Source organism: Anopheles bellator, chromosome 2, assembly GCF_943735745.2.
Source record: "Anopheles bellator chromosome 2, idAnoBellAS_SP24_06.2, whole genome shotgun sequence".
NCBI classification, from domain to species: Eukaryota; Metazoa; Arthropoda; class Insecta; order Diptera; family Culicidae; genus Anopheles; species Anopheles bellator.
The window spans coordinates 14,837,769-14,852,229 of NC_071286.1; the positions used below are offsets into that span (position 1 = coordinate 14,837,769).

At 54.5% G+C, this 14,461-nt stretch overlaps 3 protein-coding genes across 3 annotated transcripts in view; 2 read left to right on the forward strand and 1 right to left on the reverse strand.

Moving 5' to 3' along the window:
* LOC131212908 (flotillin-2) overlaps positions 1-14,461 on the reverse strand; it is a 129,853-nt gene that overhangs the window by 92,139 nt on the left and 23,253 nt on the right. The window lies entirely within an intron of this gene.
* On the forward strand, positions 1,850-3,715 carry LOC131212904 (glucose dehydrogenase [FAD, quinone]). The gene has a single exon (XM_058206985.1). It carries the CDS (start codon positions 1,850-1,852, stop codon positions 3,713-3,715), a length of 1,866 nt encoding a protein of 621 aa, XP_058062968.1.
* On the forward strand, positions 10,975-12,968 carry LOC131212906 (glucose dehydrogenase [FAD, quinone]-like). The gene has a single exon (XM_058206988.1). The coding sequence runs from the start codon at positions 10,975-10,977 to the stop codon at positions 12,820-12,822; it is 1,848 nt and encodes a 615-aa protein (XP_058062971.1). The 3' UTR covers positions 12,823-12,968.

The window sequence follows — 14,461 nt, forward strand, 5'->3', positions numbered from 1 at the left end:
GGGGACTTTCAGTGCCCACATCCTAGGTGACGGTGACGACGAGACTGGGTGGTGACTGAATCTGTAACTTTCGATCAAACGGGTCCAGTGCAGGCATTACGGCTCCAAAGAACAATGCCGGTAAAGGAAAAACAGGGTTTTTTAAAAACATTATCAGCCATCGCGATCGCCTTGTCCTTATTTGCCTCCGTGTGTTGGCGAAAGAAATGACACACGAACCCACCACACCCAGTTTCGGTCGGTGGCCGATTTCACTTGCTGCGACAATTGTTTCCACCTGCCATCCGGCACCGCACACAATGTTTCCATTTGCCAACGCCCATTTGCAGCCTGGCAGGCAGTCTGTACAAAATGTCAGGCAGCGCAAAAGGTTAGCGATGCCGTGAGCGTACTTCCGTCATCAGCAACAACGCCTGTCGGTGGCGGCGACGACGTTGTTGTAGCCCGAAAATAACCCACTCCGGCGGAAAGGGCCCTACGGTGCGGTGTACTAATATTCGCGCTAATTTCCGTGACCAAACACCATGGGGAAACCTTGTCGCTGATTGGAAGCCCCCATTGCGACGGCCAAATGCCAACGGCGCCGGCCGGGCCGACGTACCGCGATTGACGTTCAAGGTGACGGTTGAACCGCCCGCTTTTCGGCCGGAGTAGACGCGGTGACAGCGACAGCGCGGGTTGCGTGCGAGGAAAATGAGGTTAAGTACGAACGAGGAGCGACCCACGCTCGGAAAATGTTTGACACAGTTTAAAGCGGGGAAAATTGCCGATTCCAATAAAGGATCCTGAATCTATCATTACCCGAACCACCGAAGGCTGCATTTGGAGGCTTTCGGTGGAAACGAAAGAAAGTGCATCAATTGGGCTCCTGAAAAGGATAGAAACATCAGCAAAATCCTTTTCAAACTAACGCTACGGCAATCCATCGAAAGAAAGCGCCTAAAGGTATACTATCCCGCATAGCACCGGGTATTATTAATGTGCGGTCCTTGCCCACATTACGACCCTTTTCACGTAGCGCCCGACACGACACGCTCATTTCTCTCGCTCCCTCTCTCTCTCCCTACCCCTCTCTCTCGTTGTCTCTCTGAAACCACCGACCGGCTTACACAGGCTCGAAGAAGCGGTTGTTTACAAGCTGACCACCGTCGGTGTTATTGGCAGTTAATGTATACTATTTACCATCGGCACGCGGTCTTCGGGACCGCAACGCTCACCGTCGATGCAAATTACGTCCATTCGCTCACCTGTAACGATAAGGAGAAGAGTAGGAAAAGAATTTGCTTTAGTACTCACTCCTACGGCACGTAAGTTCCTCCCTCCCGTGGTCCAGTTCCACGACCGGCTTGAGTGCCCATAAAATATCTGTATTTAGCGACGTAGACACACACAACACCGGGACCAACTGCAACTTTTAACGCCTTCGCCTTCGCTTTGTGTCTCCGACAGGTAATCCCGGGTTTTGCGGCGCGTTAAAGTCACTGCCACACGGTCTCTCGGCGCTACGAAACAGCTGCATCAATTCGTTCGATCGACAATCCACCAGGGCCATTTCTCATCTTCATCGGACGGACTGGGGGGCGGTGGCGCCCCGGAAGTGTATCCGGGGTGAACTATGGTTCGTTGCACTGTCGCGTTTGGCAAGCAGGAGCAACACCACACACCAAGAATCGCAAGACATTGGCGCAAATATCCCAACTCGTGATAGCCACTCCGCCGAACAGCGCACCTTGCACCGTAGTATAGTCCCGCAACATCGGCCAGAACGTCTAGGCTTAAGAATCCCAACGATCCCACCACCGACCGGCTCCCATCGATTCAGGTGTCTCGGACACACACTGCGGCCAATATGGTGTTCAACATACTGATAGCATCGTCTGTGATCAAAACGGCCACCGTCGTTGGCTCTAGTCTGTGGCTGATCCCGTTTCTGCTCGGGGCCATCTCCTACTATCGGTACGATCGGGTTGATCCGGAGTCGCGCGTCATCAACCAGGAGGCGCTGCAGTCGGAGTACGACTTCGTCGTGGTCGGTGGCGGTTCGGCCGGGGCCGTCGTCGCGAACCGGCTGACCGAGGTGCACCGATGGAAGGTGCTGCTGTTGGAGGCCGGTCCAGATGAGAACGAAATCTCGGACGTCCCGTCACTGGCTGGCTACCTGCAGCTGAGCAAACTCGACTGGGCGTACAAGACGGAGCCGACGGGAAAGGCGTGTCTGGGCATGGTCAACAATCGGTGCAACTGGCCACGTGGCAAAGTCCTGGGTGGCTCGTCCGTGCTGAACTACATGATCTACGTGCGCGGGAACCGGCACGACTTCAATCATTGGGAATCCCTGGGGAATCCGGGCTGGGGATTCGACGACGTCCTGCAGTACTTCATCAAGTCGGAGGACAACCGGAACCCGTACCTGGCGCGCAACCCGTACCACGGCCAGGGCGGTTTCCTGACGGTGCAGGAGGCTCCCTGGCATACTCCGCTGGTGGCGGCTTTCGTCGAGGCGGGCACCGAGCTGGGGTACGAGAACCGGGACATCAATGGCGAGCGACAGACCGGATTCATGATCGCCCAGGGCACGATCCGACGTGGCAGTCGCTGCAGCACGGCCAAAGCGTTCCTGCGGCCGATCCGGTTGCGCAAGAACCTGCACATCGCGATGAACGCCCACGTCACGAAGGTCGCCATCGACCCGGACACGAAGCACGCGGTCGGCGTGGAGTACTACCGGGGCGGCAAGCGTCACTTTGTGCGGGCCAAGAAGGAGATCATCCTGGCGGCCGGGTCAATCAACACGCCGCAACTGCTGCTTCTGTCGGGGGTTGGCCCGAGGGCACACCTGGCCGACGTCGGCATCCCGACGATCCAGGATCTGCCGGTCGGCGAGAACCTGCAGGATCACGTCGGGATGGGAGGGCTGACGTTTCTGGTCGACAAGCCGGTCGCGATCCTGCAGAACCGGCTCGAGGCCGGCTCGGTCACGATGAACTACGTGATCAACGAGCGAGGCCCGATGACCATCCTGGGCGGTCTGGAGGGCATCGCGTTCGTGAACACTCCGTTCGCAAACCTCACCGACGACTGGCCCGACATCCAGTTCCACATGGCGCCCGCTTCGCTCAACTCGGACGGGGGTGCCCGGGTCAAGAAGATCCTTGGCCTGCGGGAAGACCTCTACAAGGAGGTGTTCCACCCGATCGAGGACACGTACAGCTGGACGATCATGCCACTGCTGTTACGGCCCCGATCCCGCGGCTGGGTGCGGCTCAAGTCGAAGAACCCGTTCCACTATCCGCTCATGAACCCGAACTACTTCGAAGATCCGTACGACGCGGCCACGCTCGTCGAGGGTGCGAAGATTGCGCTGCGTGTCGGTGACGCCAAGGTGTTCAAACAGTTTGGCAATCGGCTCCACCGGAAGCCGCTACCCAACTGCCGGCAGCACAAATTCCTGTCGGACGCGTACCTTGACTGTCAGGTGCGGACTATCTCGATGACGATCTACCATCCGGTTGGGACCGCGAAGATGGGACCCCACTGGGACCCGGGAGCCGTCGTCGACCCGAGGCTTCGCGTGTACGGTGTGTCCGGATTACGCGTGGTCGACGCCAGCATCATGCCGACGATCGTCAGCGGCAACACGAACGCGGCCGTCATCATGATCGGCGAAAAGGGCGCCCACATGATCAAGGAGGACTGGCTCGGGCAGGATCGGTGAGTGAGAGATACCGGATTATCAGCCAGCCAGCAGCCACCGTGTGCCATTTTGCCACCGACAGAGAGAGGGAGACAGAGAAAGAGAGAGTCCAGTACGAGTCGGACCAGGTCCCGGCAGACGTGCGAGTGTGTTAGTGTGTATATATAGTCCAGAAGCAGCAGCAGTTCCACTGTTCCGGGTCCCCCGGGAAAGCCTCACCAGGTGGCCAGGTGGCGCATCTTCTGCCAAAATACCTCCCCGCGTTTCGCGACTGTCTATTGTATGTATGTGTGCTTGTGAGCTCGTGTGTATGTGTGCGTTAAGTCAAACAATCTGCGTCCAGCTATTATATGTGTAGTTTTATGTAACTCATCCATTCCGCTTCCATCGGCTGTAGAGAAATAAAGAGAAATAAACCAAAAAATAAAAGGCAAGAGATTAATCCTGACACCTCTTCCTGGGGCGGGTCGATAGGATTCCTGGTGCAGAGCGCTGGACCAGTCGGGCTTCAAGGTCGGATGAGGCTGTGAGACGGTGATTCACACTGTCAGCTTCCTGACCTCTTCAGAGAGGCGTCCTTGAAGCTCTTCGTAGTAGCAGTAGTACTGACAGGGTCGAACGTGTTTTACTTTTAATTGTAACTCAACCGCAAGCGAGGCACGAAACGGGTAAGTGAGCGTTACTGGGTCAACACACCGAAACAGCAACCGAAAGAAAAACCGAACGCAGCCTTTTTCGATGCTGTAATGGCGTGCGTGCAGCTGCACGCGTTTCCGTTCCTATTTGTTCCTATTTGTTCCGCTCCGGATCTCACAGCCAAGGTAAGTTTGATGAGCAGTCTTAGCGCACGACAAAACTTGGGGCGGGGATGCTTGATCTTGGGAGCGGGCCTTGAACAATAATTCGCCAGCATTTTTATTTATCTCAGACAAGATAAAACTCCCAAGTCAAGAGGCGTACGAAGGGAGAATGTGTAATCATTACCTTTAGCTCGCGCCTTTCGATAGGATATTCAAAATCCTTCGAAGACTGCCCCACTTTGGTTGGATTAGTTTCTTTTCAAGTTCCCCAACAGAGGTCGCCATCGGGGGGGAGCCGAAGTGCCATGGAAGTTCTCCATATACGCCCGACTGGGTTTTGTCCTTTCTGTAAATGGCCACCGACCTGCCCTGTCTTTGCCATAATTGCCTTTCCCGGCCTCATAACTTATTCTTTGGGAGGTTCGGCTCAAGGTCGCGTGAGGACAGCGTAATGACACCACCGTCGGCTGTCTCGATCTGGGGACATCTCCCCCAAGATGCTACCTCTGGTGACTCAGCGCAATCACCCCCAGCCTGACACCGTTTGCTGTTTCAATGCATCAAGTAATATCAGTTTAAACGAATTCCACCTCCGTCTTCTGGGTCTGCTTTCTGCGCGTTGATTTATGGTTCCGATCTTCGAGGGTAATTAACCACCGCAAATGGGATCGGTGTACCGGTTCTTGACTGGCCGTATCGCAACGGTAAGTTGTCGTCACCGTCACGTCACATCCGCGTATCACTTATCATACGGCGCGATCAATACCTGCCTTGGCACACCAATCATATTACAACGCAGACTAGAAAAGCTGGTCGCTGCTTTACGTACCAACTAAAGTGCACATTTTAGGTACCAACTTGTGTGCGGTGGCTTAAACTGCATCTTTCGAATGCATCTACCCTTCGATCGTGTAACCTTCGAAGTCGTTCGATAGCTAAGGTCGACTGAAACATAAGGAACCAAGTTTATCTCTGTGTTATTTGTAGCATAAAGGACAAGACATCAAGGCAGGTGCGATAAAACCTCGGAAATGCTATCACAGAATAAGCCAACCAGAGGTGCCAAGTGAGCGTACCTTGAACCAACGCTTCGTCAAGTTTCTGCCGCGTCGTGTAGTCGGCACGTCATTCAAGAAATCGAGTTCAGGTCGGCACTCATTTGCGCGATGATGGATCGCGCATACTTCTTTTGATGTGATTTATGTCTTTCACTTTCCTACTAATTAGCCCCCACGTCGAGGTCTTACACTGAACAATGAACGAAAATTTATACGATTAATTGAACTATGTCGCAGCGGTACTTGTGCAGCGTTCGCGTGCGTTGACATTGACCGTTTGCAGTTGGTTGTCAGTAGCCAGTATGAGAGAAGGACCAAGTAGGGACCGGCGTGCACTGGCTGATTTTTAAAATAGTGGTTTTCGTGTGACCCAAGGGCATACGCTTATCTTTTTTGCCAAAATGGAATTGCCCTTAGACCTTCGAATCTTTGGTCCTCGTAAATTTGGACAAATTTGTAGCAGGGCATTCTCGCCCTATGAAGATATGGATAATTGGCAATGTTTGCTATTTACCACTTGTTGGTCGCCCATTAAAATTACCGATTACAAAACGAGTGTAACCCCCCAGACGAGCATTGATTCACAAATGTCCCTTAGTAGGATCTCCTGAATCTTATGGATTTACGTGGTCGTATCATTTGCATAAAAGCTACAGATGTCGTTGACCCTACCACTAAGAGTTCCACAACCAACCAGCTTCGACCATCACCGGTCTCCATTCATTTCTCAGAACGTCGGTTACAGGAGAAATGTTAATATCTCAGCTGTGAGTTCCGAAGCTTTACAACATCCCAAAACCTGTTCCGGACACATACCAAGAATCGCTAGTGCCCTTCTGGGCAGGGCGAACTAATCGTATCACGCCACGCGCACGTTCTGACCGATCTTGGTCTAACCCCATTTCGAAGATGTTCCTAAACCGCAGTCAACTAGCAAAAGCCGAAGGGTGTGGACTCGCGATACTCGAGCGGTGTGTTGTGATAATCTAATTAGAGATGTTCGGCAAAACTCGGCGCTGAAGGTTTAGTGGGTAGACTGAGACGGACATCACGCTTCCTCGCGACGATTTCAATATGGTACTCGGCGGATCTGGATGTTCCTGGATCTGGATATGGCTATCGGTAGCGGTTTATCTCGGGCACGTAACGCTCGGGCAGCTGGTGGGCCTTCGGTCCTTGTTGGGATTCGTGCGATCGGGAAATGAGCGGCTCCGGTATGAGAAGCCCGACCAGAGGATACTTCTACCGGAGTACGACTTTGTGATCGTTGGAGCCGGTTCGGCCGGCTGCGTGTTGGCGAGCCGACTCTCGGAAGTTGTCGGCTGGTCGGTGCTGTTGATCGAGGCTGGCCCTCGAGAAACGCTGCTTATGGACATCCCGATGGCGGCGCACTACCTGCAGGACTCGGGCGTCAACTGGGACTACCGGACGCGACCGAGTGATCGGTACTGTTTGGCGTTCAAGAACCGCCAGTGCCGGTTGCCACGTGGCAAAGTGATGGGTGGATCGAGCGTGCTGAACTACATGGTCTACACACGGGGCAACCGTCGTGACTACGACGGGTGGGCGCAGAAGGGCAACGCTGGCTGGAGCTACGACGAGGTGCTGCCGTACTTCCGGAAGCTCGAGGGTAGCGTCGTGCCGAACGCAGACCCGGGATACGTCGGCCGGACGGGGCCGATGCGGATCTCCTACTCGAACTTCCGTACCGACGTGGCACGAGCGTTCGTGAGGGCATCCAAGGAGACGGGCCTCCCGTATGTGGACTACAATGGTCGCGCCCAGATAGGGACCTCGTTCGCCCAGAGCACCACCAACAATGGGCGCCGTGAGAGCACCAACACCGCCTACCTGTACCCGATCCGGAACCGAACGAACTTACACGTGCGACGTAACGCTCACGTCACAAAGGTTCTGATCGATCGTGACACCAGACGAGCAACCGCGGTCGAGTTCCACGCGGAGGGGAGCTACCATGTGGTGACCGCTCGGCGGGAAGTAATAGTCTCGGCCGGGGCCATTGGATCGCCCCAGCTGCTGATGCTATCTGGTGTGGGGCCGGCGAAGCACCTGCGCCGGATGGGTATCGAGCCGGTGGTCAATCTCGCCGTCGGCTACAACTTCCAGGACCACGTGGCACCGGGTGCTCTGACGTTTCTGGTCAACCACACCGAAACCCTCAGCTCCAGGCGAATATTCACGCTGGAGAGCTTCATGGAGTATCGGCAGCACCGGGGCATGATGACGGTGCTTGGGGGCTGCGAGGCACTCACGTTCGTCGACACGGAACGGCCGGAGTCGCGCTACGCCTGGCCCGACCTAGAACTCCTGATGCTCGGTGGGACGCAGGGAGCCGACCGGATATATGAGGCAACCTTCAACTATAAACCGGAAACCTTCTCCCGACTTTTTGGCGGGATCGAGCGCGACGGTCGCGAAGGCTACACCGTGTTCCCATTGACGCTGAGGCCCCGGAGCCGCGGCCGGGTGCGACTGGCCAGCGCCAACCCATTCCACTACCCGGTCATCAATCCGAACTACTTCGTCGATCCGTACGACCTGGAGATGGCGGTCCGCGGCATCCGAAAGGCGATCGAGCTCAGCAAAACTGACGCCCTGCAGCGATACGGAGCCCAGCTGCTCGAGATTCCGATGCCGGGTTGTGAGGGCCACCGGTTCAACTCGGACGACTACTGGAAGTGTTTTGCGCGCCACGCGACCTACACCATCTACCATCACGTCGGGACCTGCAAGATGGGTCCAGCCAGCGATCGGACGGCGGTGGTCGATCCGCGGCTTCGAGTGCATGGAGTCAGTGGCTTGCGGGTTATCGACGCCAGCATCATGCCGGATGTGCCGGCAGGACACACGAACGGACCCACGATCATGATCGCCGAAAAGGGGGCCGATATGATTAAGCAAGACTGGAACGTAGTACCGCACGAAAAGTGATACTGAAAAATGATGATTTTTCTCTTTAGGATGCTTTCGTTAGTGCAGGATCCCCGGCCCGTGTTTTCGACCAGTCGCCGCAGAATTCAGAACGTAGAGTAGAACGCGCATCAACAGATGGCGCTCCAACCGCCATCCAGGGAACTGAAATTAAGCTAGCTGTGACAGAGGCAGTTTGGCTAAATTTTAATTATTATAAGGTTAGGGAAAAATAATCCATTATTTTCTCGGTAGATGTCTGTCGGTAGATGATGTCTCGGTAGAGTCCTTTAGTCGATAGCGCGTCAAGTATTGATCGTAAAGATTCGTAAAGTTTATACTCGTTTTAAAGCTGACACTTCACACTTCAAAAAATCATTGTTTTTTGTGTGTTTCATTCGTTTGTGAGTTACAGGGTGTGAACTATGTGAGTAAACTAAAAGATAATTTAGCGTGATGAAGCCGCTCAAACGGCAGCCAAACCAATACTAAGGGCCATGAAGATTCTATTGAGTATATGGTGGGACTTGGAAGGAATCGTTTATCATGAGTTGCTTTGCTCGAGTTTTTTGCCAATAACGACTAAGACTTCTACGAGAGAGGCATTATGCCGAACAGAGAACAGAGAGGAAGCAAGAGAGCGAGAGAGAGAGAGAGAGAGAACAGTGGCATTCAGTTAGAGAGAACGCCAGATGATCGTTTTGGGAGTTTTCCGAAATAAACGCCAACCGAAATCAGCTTGCTGGTCCTAAAAAAATGGTAAATTATTAAACGAACAACGAGGAAATGAATTGACCATGTTTAAGTGAAGAATAACTTCTTGGACGTCATGGACATTTGCTGTCACCTCCACAAAACCAAGTTTGGACGAAACGAAGTTCGTCGGATCGCCAAACGCCAAATCCGGATGGATCTTTCCGACAGAGTACTCCGACACCCGGATTAACGGGAAGCTCCGAGGTAAACGATGGCTGTCGTGATTTCCGTATTTGATTGACCAGCGCACCATATTCGCACAAGCGCCGCCACGCGACAAGTTGGGATAAAGGACCCCGTACGCGTGCACTTGGGCCGACCAGGATAATAAAGAAGACACTCTTGGACGTTATCATCCAGTTCGGTATGGACTTCTCGGTTGGCGGCCAAGATTGGCCAGTGTTCTGCGCGCGACAGAAAAAGGTGGAAACATTTACTTGTGCCATCGAGATTAAAATAGTAGATTAATGGGCGAAGTAGACAGTTAATTAGTGCACCCAAAGGCAACATAAATTGCACGTACCTCCCACCCTGAACATAACGATCAACAGCTGACGGCGGATGAAGAGACAACGTTCACCGCTGGCAATGACGCATCGCCCGATCGGTGTGATAAGAGAGCAAACCTGTTGCCCGTGTGGTCCACAACATCGCCACAATCCCGGACACTACACCGGAAACGAAAGAAATGCTTCCGTCAAGGTGATCGCTCACGGAGAGCGTAAGAGAAAGAGCTCCACGGAGAGCATCTTGCGAAAAACCCAACGCAACTTACGCAACCCTTCCCGTGGTCTTGTTTTGCATTCTCATTCATGCCCTCACGGAGCCCCAGGTGCGCTGCATCCAAAGTACATCGAAGAAAGTGGCGACCGGCGGGGCCCCGGCGCAAGTTCAAGTTTACGTACTGCACGCACGCACGCACGTACGCACGCACGGCCGGCTGACTGACTGACATTCATTCGAACGCGCCTGACCTTCGCCTGGAACCTGGCCCTGGCCGGGGCCGGGAGAGTGGGGAATTCAATGTTAAAATCGATCCGCGCTTACGTGCCCCAGCTATCGGATCTTCGAGACCCCGCAGCGGTGAGACGTCCGGATATGCACAGGCGCCCTCGCTTGCGTGTGTGCGAGTGAATGCATTCTTAGTCGAGTGTGTGGGAAGCACAAGAGGCGAAAGTTTGCATGCTGCCCCGCGTTCTACTCGCCGTCTACTACTACTACTACTAGTGACCGTTCGCCTTCTCTCGCTTACTCGGAGGGCCGCACGACTACTGGATTGTTACGCACCGTCGGGGAGTGATGCATCTCAACGGGAACGGGGTGCAGGGAAAGGAAGTCGGGTCGGGAACCGCACAATGCACACACACACTAATAGGTTGGGGTTACTAGCGCGCGATTTCGATCATGAGTATGATTCCGTCCCGCCGGACGCCCCGATCGGGTTCTTCCCCGTCGCCGGGTCTCTCGGGGTGGCGATGACGGCGAATGCCCCTACACGACGCTTAAAACGAATGCAATCCAAGGGCGCGGGATTCAGTGCAATTGCAGCCGCCAGCGAAGCGGCTACTCTCGGTGTAGACGCCTTGCAGTGTCGATGCAGATCGGCGTCGTGACGTCGTGACGACGTGTCGCGCAAATTCGTCCCCGGAAAGGGGTTCCTCCTGACTGATTCCTACAAGAAGAAGATCCGACTTTAGTGGCTGTGTGCTTGTGCGTGAAGGACAGCATGTCCGCAATGCAATACTTACCGCTAGCCGCCGGCATCATCGGCATGGTGAGCTTCACGCGTCCCCAGGACAGTCTGCTGTCGCTGATGGGCTTCCTTCAGGACGGCGGCAAGCGGATGACGCACGAGCTGCCGAGTCAGGCGCGTGTCCTGGACGAGTACGACTTCGTGATCGTGGGTGCCGGTTCGGCCGGTAGCGTTCTGGCGAGCCGGTTGTCGGAGGTCCCGGACTGGTCGGTGCTGCTGATCGAGGCGGGCCCAGGCGAGAACCTCCTCATGGACATCCCGATGGCGGCGCACTATCTGCAGAATTTCAACATCAACTGGGACTACCGGACGAAGCCGAGCGATCGGTACTGTTTGGCGTTCAAGAACCGCCAGTGCCGGTTGCCACGTGGCAAAGTGATGGGTGGATCGAGCGTGCTGAACTACATGATCTACACGCGGGGCAATCGACGGGACTACGATCAGTGGGCGGCCCAAGGTAACCCGGGCTGGAGCTACAACGAAGTGCTGCCGTACTTCCGGAAGCTCGAGCGTAGTCGGATCGCGGACGGGCATCCGGGCGCGGCCGGGAAGGATGGCCGGCTAACCATCTCGTACCCGCGGTACCGCTCGGAGGTGGCGGCCGCGTTTGTGCAGGCGGCCCGCGAGAACGGGGCCCCGTACGTGGACTACAACGGCCCGCGCCAGATCGGGGTGTCCTATATCCAGAGCACCACGAGGCACGGTACGCGCGAGAGCGCCAACGCGGCCTACCTCTACGATCTGCGTGATCGCCCGAATCTGCACGTGAAGAAGCTCGCCCAGGTGACGCGGATCATGATCGACCCGGCGACCGCGCGTGCGACTGGCGTCCAGTTCTACAGTGGCGGCCAGTTCCGGAAGGTTCGGGCCCGCCGTGAGGTGATCGTGTCGGCGGGCGCAATCGGATCGCCCCAACTGCTGATGCTGTCCGGCGTAGGGCCGGCCAAGCATCTGCACGAGAACGGCATCAAACCGATCGTCGATCTGCCGGTCGGACACAACTTCCAGGATCACACGGCCGCCGGTGGGCTCACGTTTCTGGTGGACGGCACCAAGACGATGAAGTACAGTAGGTTCTTCCGGCTCGACACCTTCATGGAGTACCAGTTCAACAGGACGGGCCCCCTCACGTCGATCGGTGGCTGCGAGGCGCTCGCGTTCTACGACTCGGAGCATCCGGGTGACCCGGACGGCTGGCCGGACTACGAGCTGATCCAGATCGGTGGCACACTGGCGGCCGATCCGACGTACGAGGTGAACTTCAACTATCGGCCGGAAGCGTTCGAGCAGCTGTTCGGGGAGATCCGGCAGCGGAACACCGACGGATTCACGGTGTTCCCGATGGTGCTGCGGCCCCGCAGCCGTGGCCGGATATCGCTGAACGGCTCAAGCCCCTTCCGCCATCCGGTGATCGAACCGAACTACTTCGCCGATCCGTACGATCTGGAGATTTCGGTGCGCGCGATCCGGAAGGCGATCGAGCTGGCGGAGATGGCCGGGCTGCGCCAGTACAAAGCCCGGCTGCTCCGGACGACGATGCCGGGCTGCGAGGACCATCGGTTCGACTCGGACGACTACTGGCGGTGCTTCACGCGGCACGCCACCTTCACGATCTACCACCACGTCGGGACGTGCAAGATGGGACCCCGGAACGATTCGACCGCCGTCGTGGACGCGCGGCTCCGCGTGCACGGCCTCAAGGGACTGCGCGTGATCGACGCCAGCATCATGCCGGATGTGCCGGCCGGTCACACCAACGCGCCGACCATCATGATCGGCGAGAAGGGTGCCGACATGATCAAGGAAGACTGGAACGAGCTGTCGCACTGAGTGTTCCGGTACAGCCGAGAGAACCTAAATTTCCTAAGCTCTCGCCAAGAGTCGAGCCAACTGGTAGCATTTAAAAGGCGCCGCATTTCACGGCGGCGCGCCCGTAGCGTTTAAGGATCCACAGTGCAATACGTTAGATGTAAATATGTAGTCGTAAGGCCTGAGCAGCGGAATGCGGTGGCTACATGCCAAAACACTGACCAGTAGCGAATAAAGTCGATTACGCAAAGAACAAAACACAGTCTCGCGAATGGCGTTTACTTTTACCCGGAACTGATCGATCCAACGATGAGAACGTGGCCGGCCCTGGCCCGTCCCATTGACGGCGTGTTTTTCCCTCGGCACGCGTTCTGGCCCATTGTTGGAACGATGCGCTTGCCCCCGGAAAGTTCCTTCCCAAACCAACAAACTGGGTTGTTCAATAAGTTTTGAGTTTTGTTTTTCAGTATGGTCACCCTGGACATCAATGCACTTGTTCCAACGAAATTCTAATTTTTGAATTCTCTCTCTCTCTGAAGTGAGAATCTGGAAGGGCTGCAAAATACGGGTCCACAGCTGTTTGACCTCATCATTTGATGAGAAACGCTTTCCACGCATGATTTGTTTTGGATTCCGGGAAACAGATGGAAATCGCTAGGAGCCAAATCTGGTGAATACGACGGATGCTCCAACAACTCTAACTTTAATTCATGGACCAATTGCCGTTTTAAAAATGCTCTTGTGACAAGGTGCATTGTCCTGAAGAAAAAGGATTTTTCTCCTTCTTCTTCTTTTACGGGAACAACAACCGCTGAGCGGTCTTCTCCTGCACCAGAGACAATGTTAGTTCTCCGATGCTTTCTATAACGGTTTGTTTTTACGGGCGGGGTTGTTAGAGCCCCGTGCCAACTCCCTCTGTCGCGCCGGTATCTGGAATCGAAACCATGGTTGGTTGAGTGACATCCGGTCCCGGGATTCGAACACTGGCCAGTTGCGCTGACAGTAAAGAGCGTTACCGATTGCTCTATCAGTGGGGGCAAGTATATCAGTTTTTCTCCTTTAGTTGGTTTAAAAGAATAGAATATTATTAAGAATTAATTGTTATACCCATTTGCAAGTAATCCACACAAAAATCCTTTCACATCCCAGAAAACTAATGCCGAAACCTTCTTCTGGGCGATTTTTGGACACGAACATGTTTCGGAGCCCAAGTCTCATCGATAGTGATGATTCGACGCATAAAATCAACATTGTCTTTTGGAGAAAGCTCAAAATGTTGCCGAGAAAGTTACATTCGAATGCGTTTTCGTTCCAGTTTTAGCAAATGCGGCATTGCGTACACAGCTTTCTGAAACCCAATACTTCAGTCAAAATATTGCTTACTCTGCTGTAGAGCTTCTACTAAATCTATTTAAGTCCAACGACGATTTTCCAATATGATATCCTGTATTTTTCTTACGATTTCAGGCGTTGAAGATCAAAACTTGTTGAACAGCCTGGTAGAGAGAGAGATGCTACCGGACAGAGAGGAAAATCAACGGACCATCGGTCGACGTGGAGTGGAAGTAATTATAGGCTATCAAATTACACCGCGGTGGACGTGTAATCAGCGTCATCATAAAACAAATGCAACGCAAGATTAAAGATGTACTCGGCGGCA

Excerpts from the sequence above, each read along its gene's own strand:
- LOC131212904 (XM_058206985.1), top strand. The coding sequence starts at position 1,850 with ATGGTGTTCAACATACTGATAGCATCGTCTGTGATCAAAACGGCCACC.
- LOC131212906 (XM_058206988.1), top strand. The coding sequence starts at position 10,975 with ATGCAATACTTACCGCTAGCCGCCGGCATCATCGGCATGGTGAGCTTC.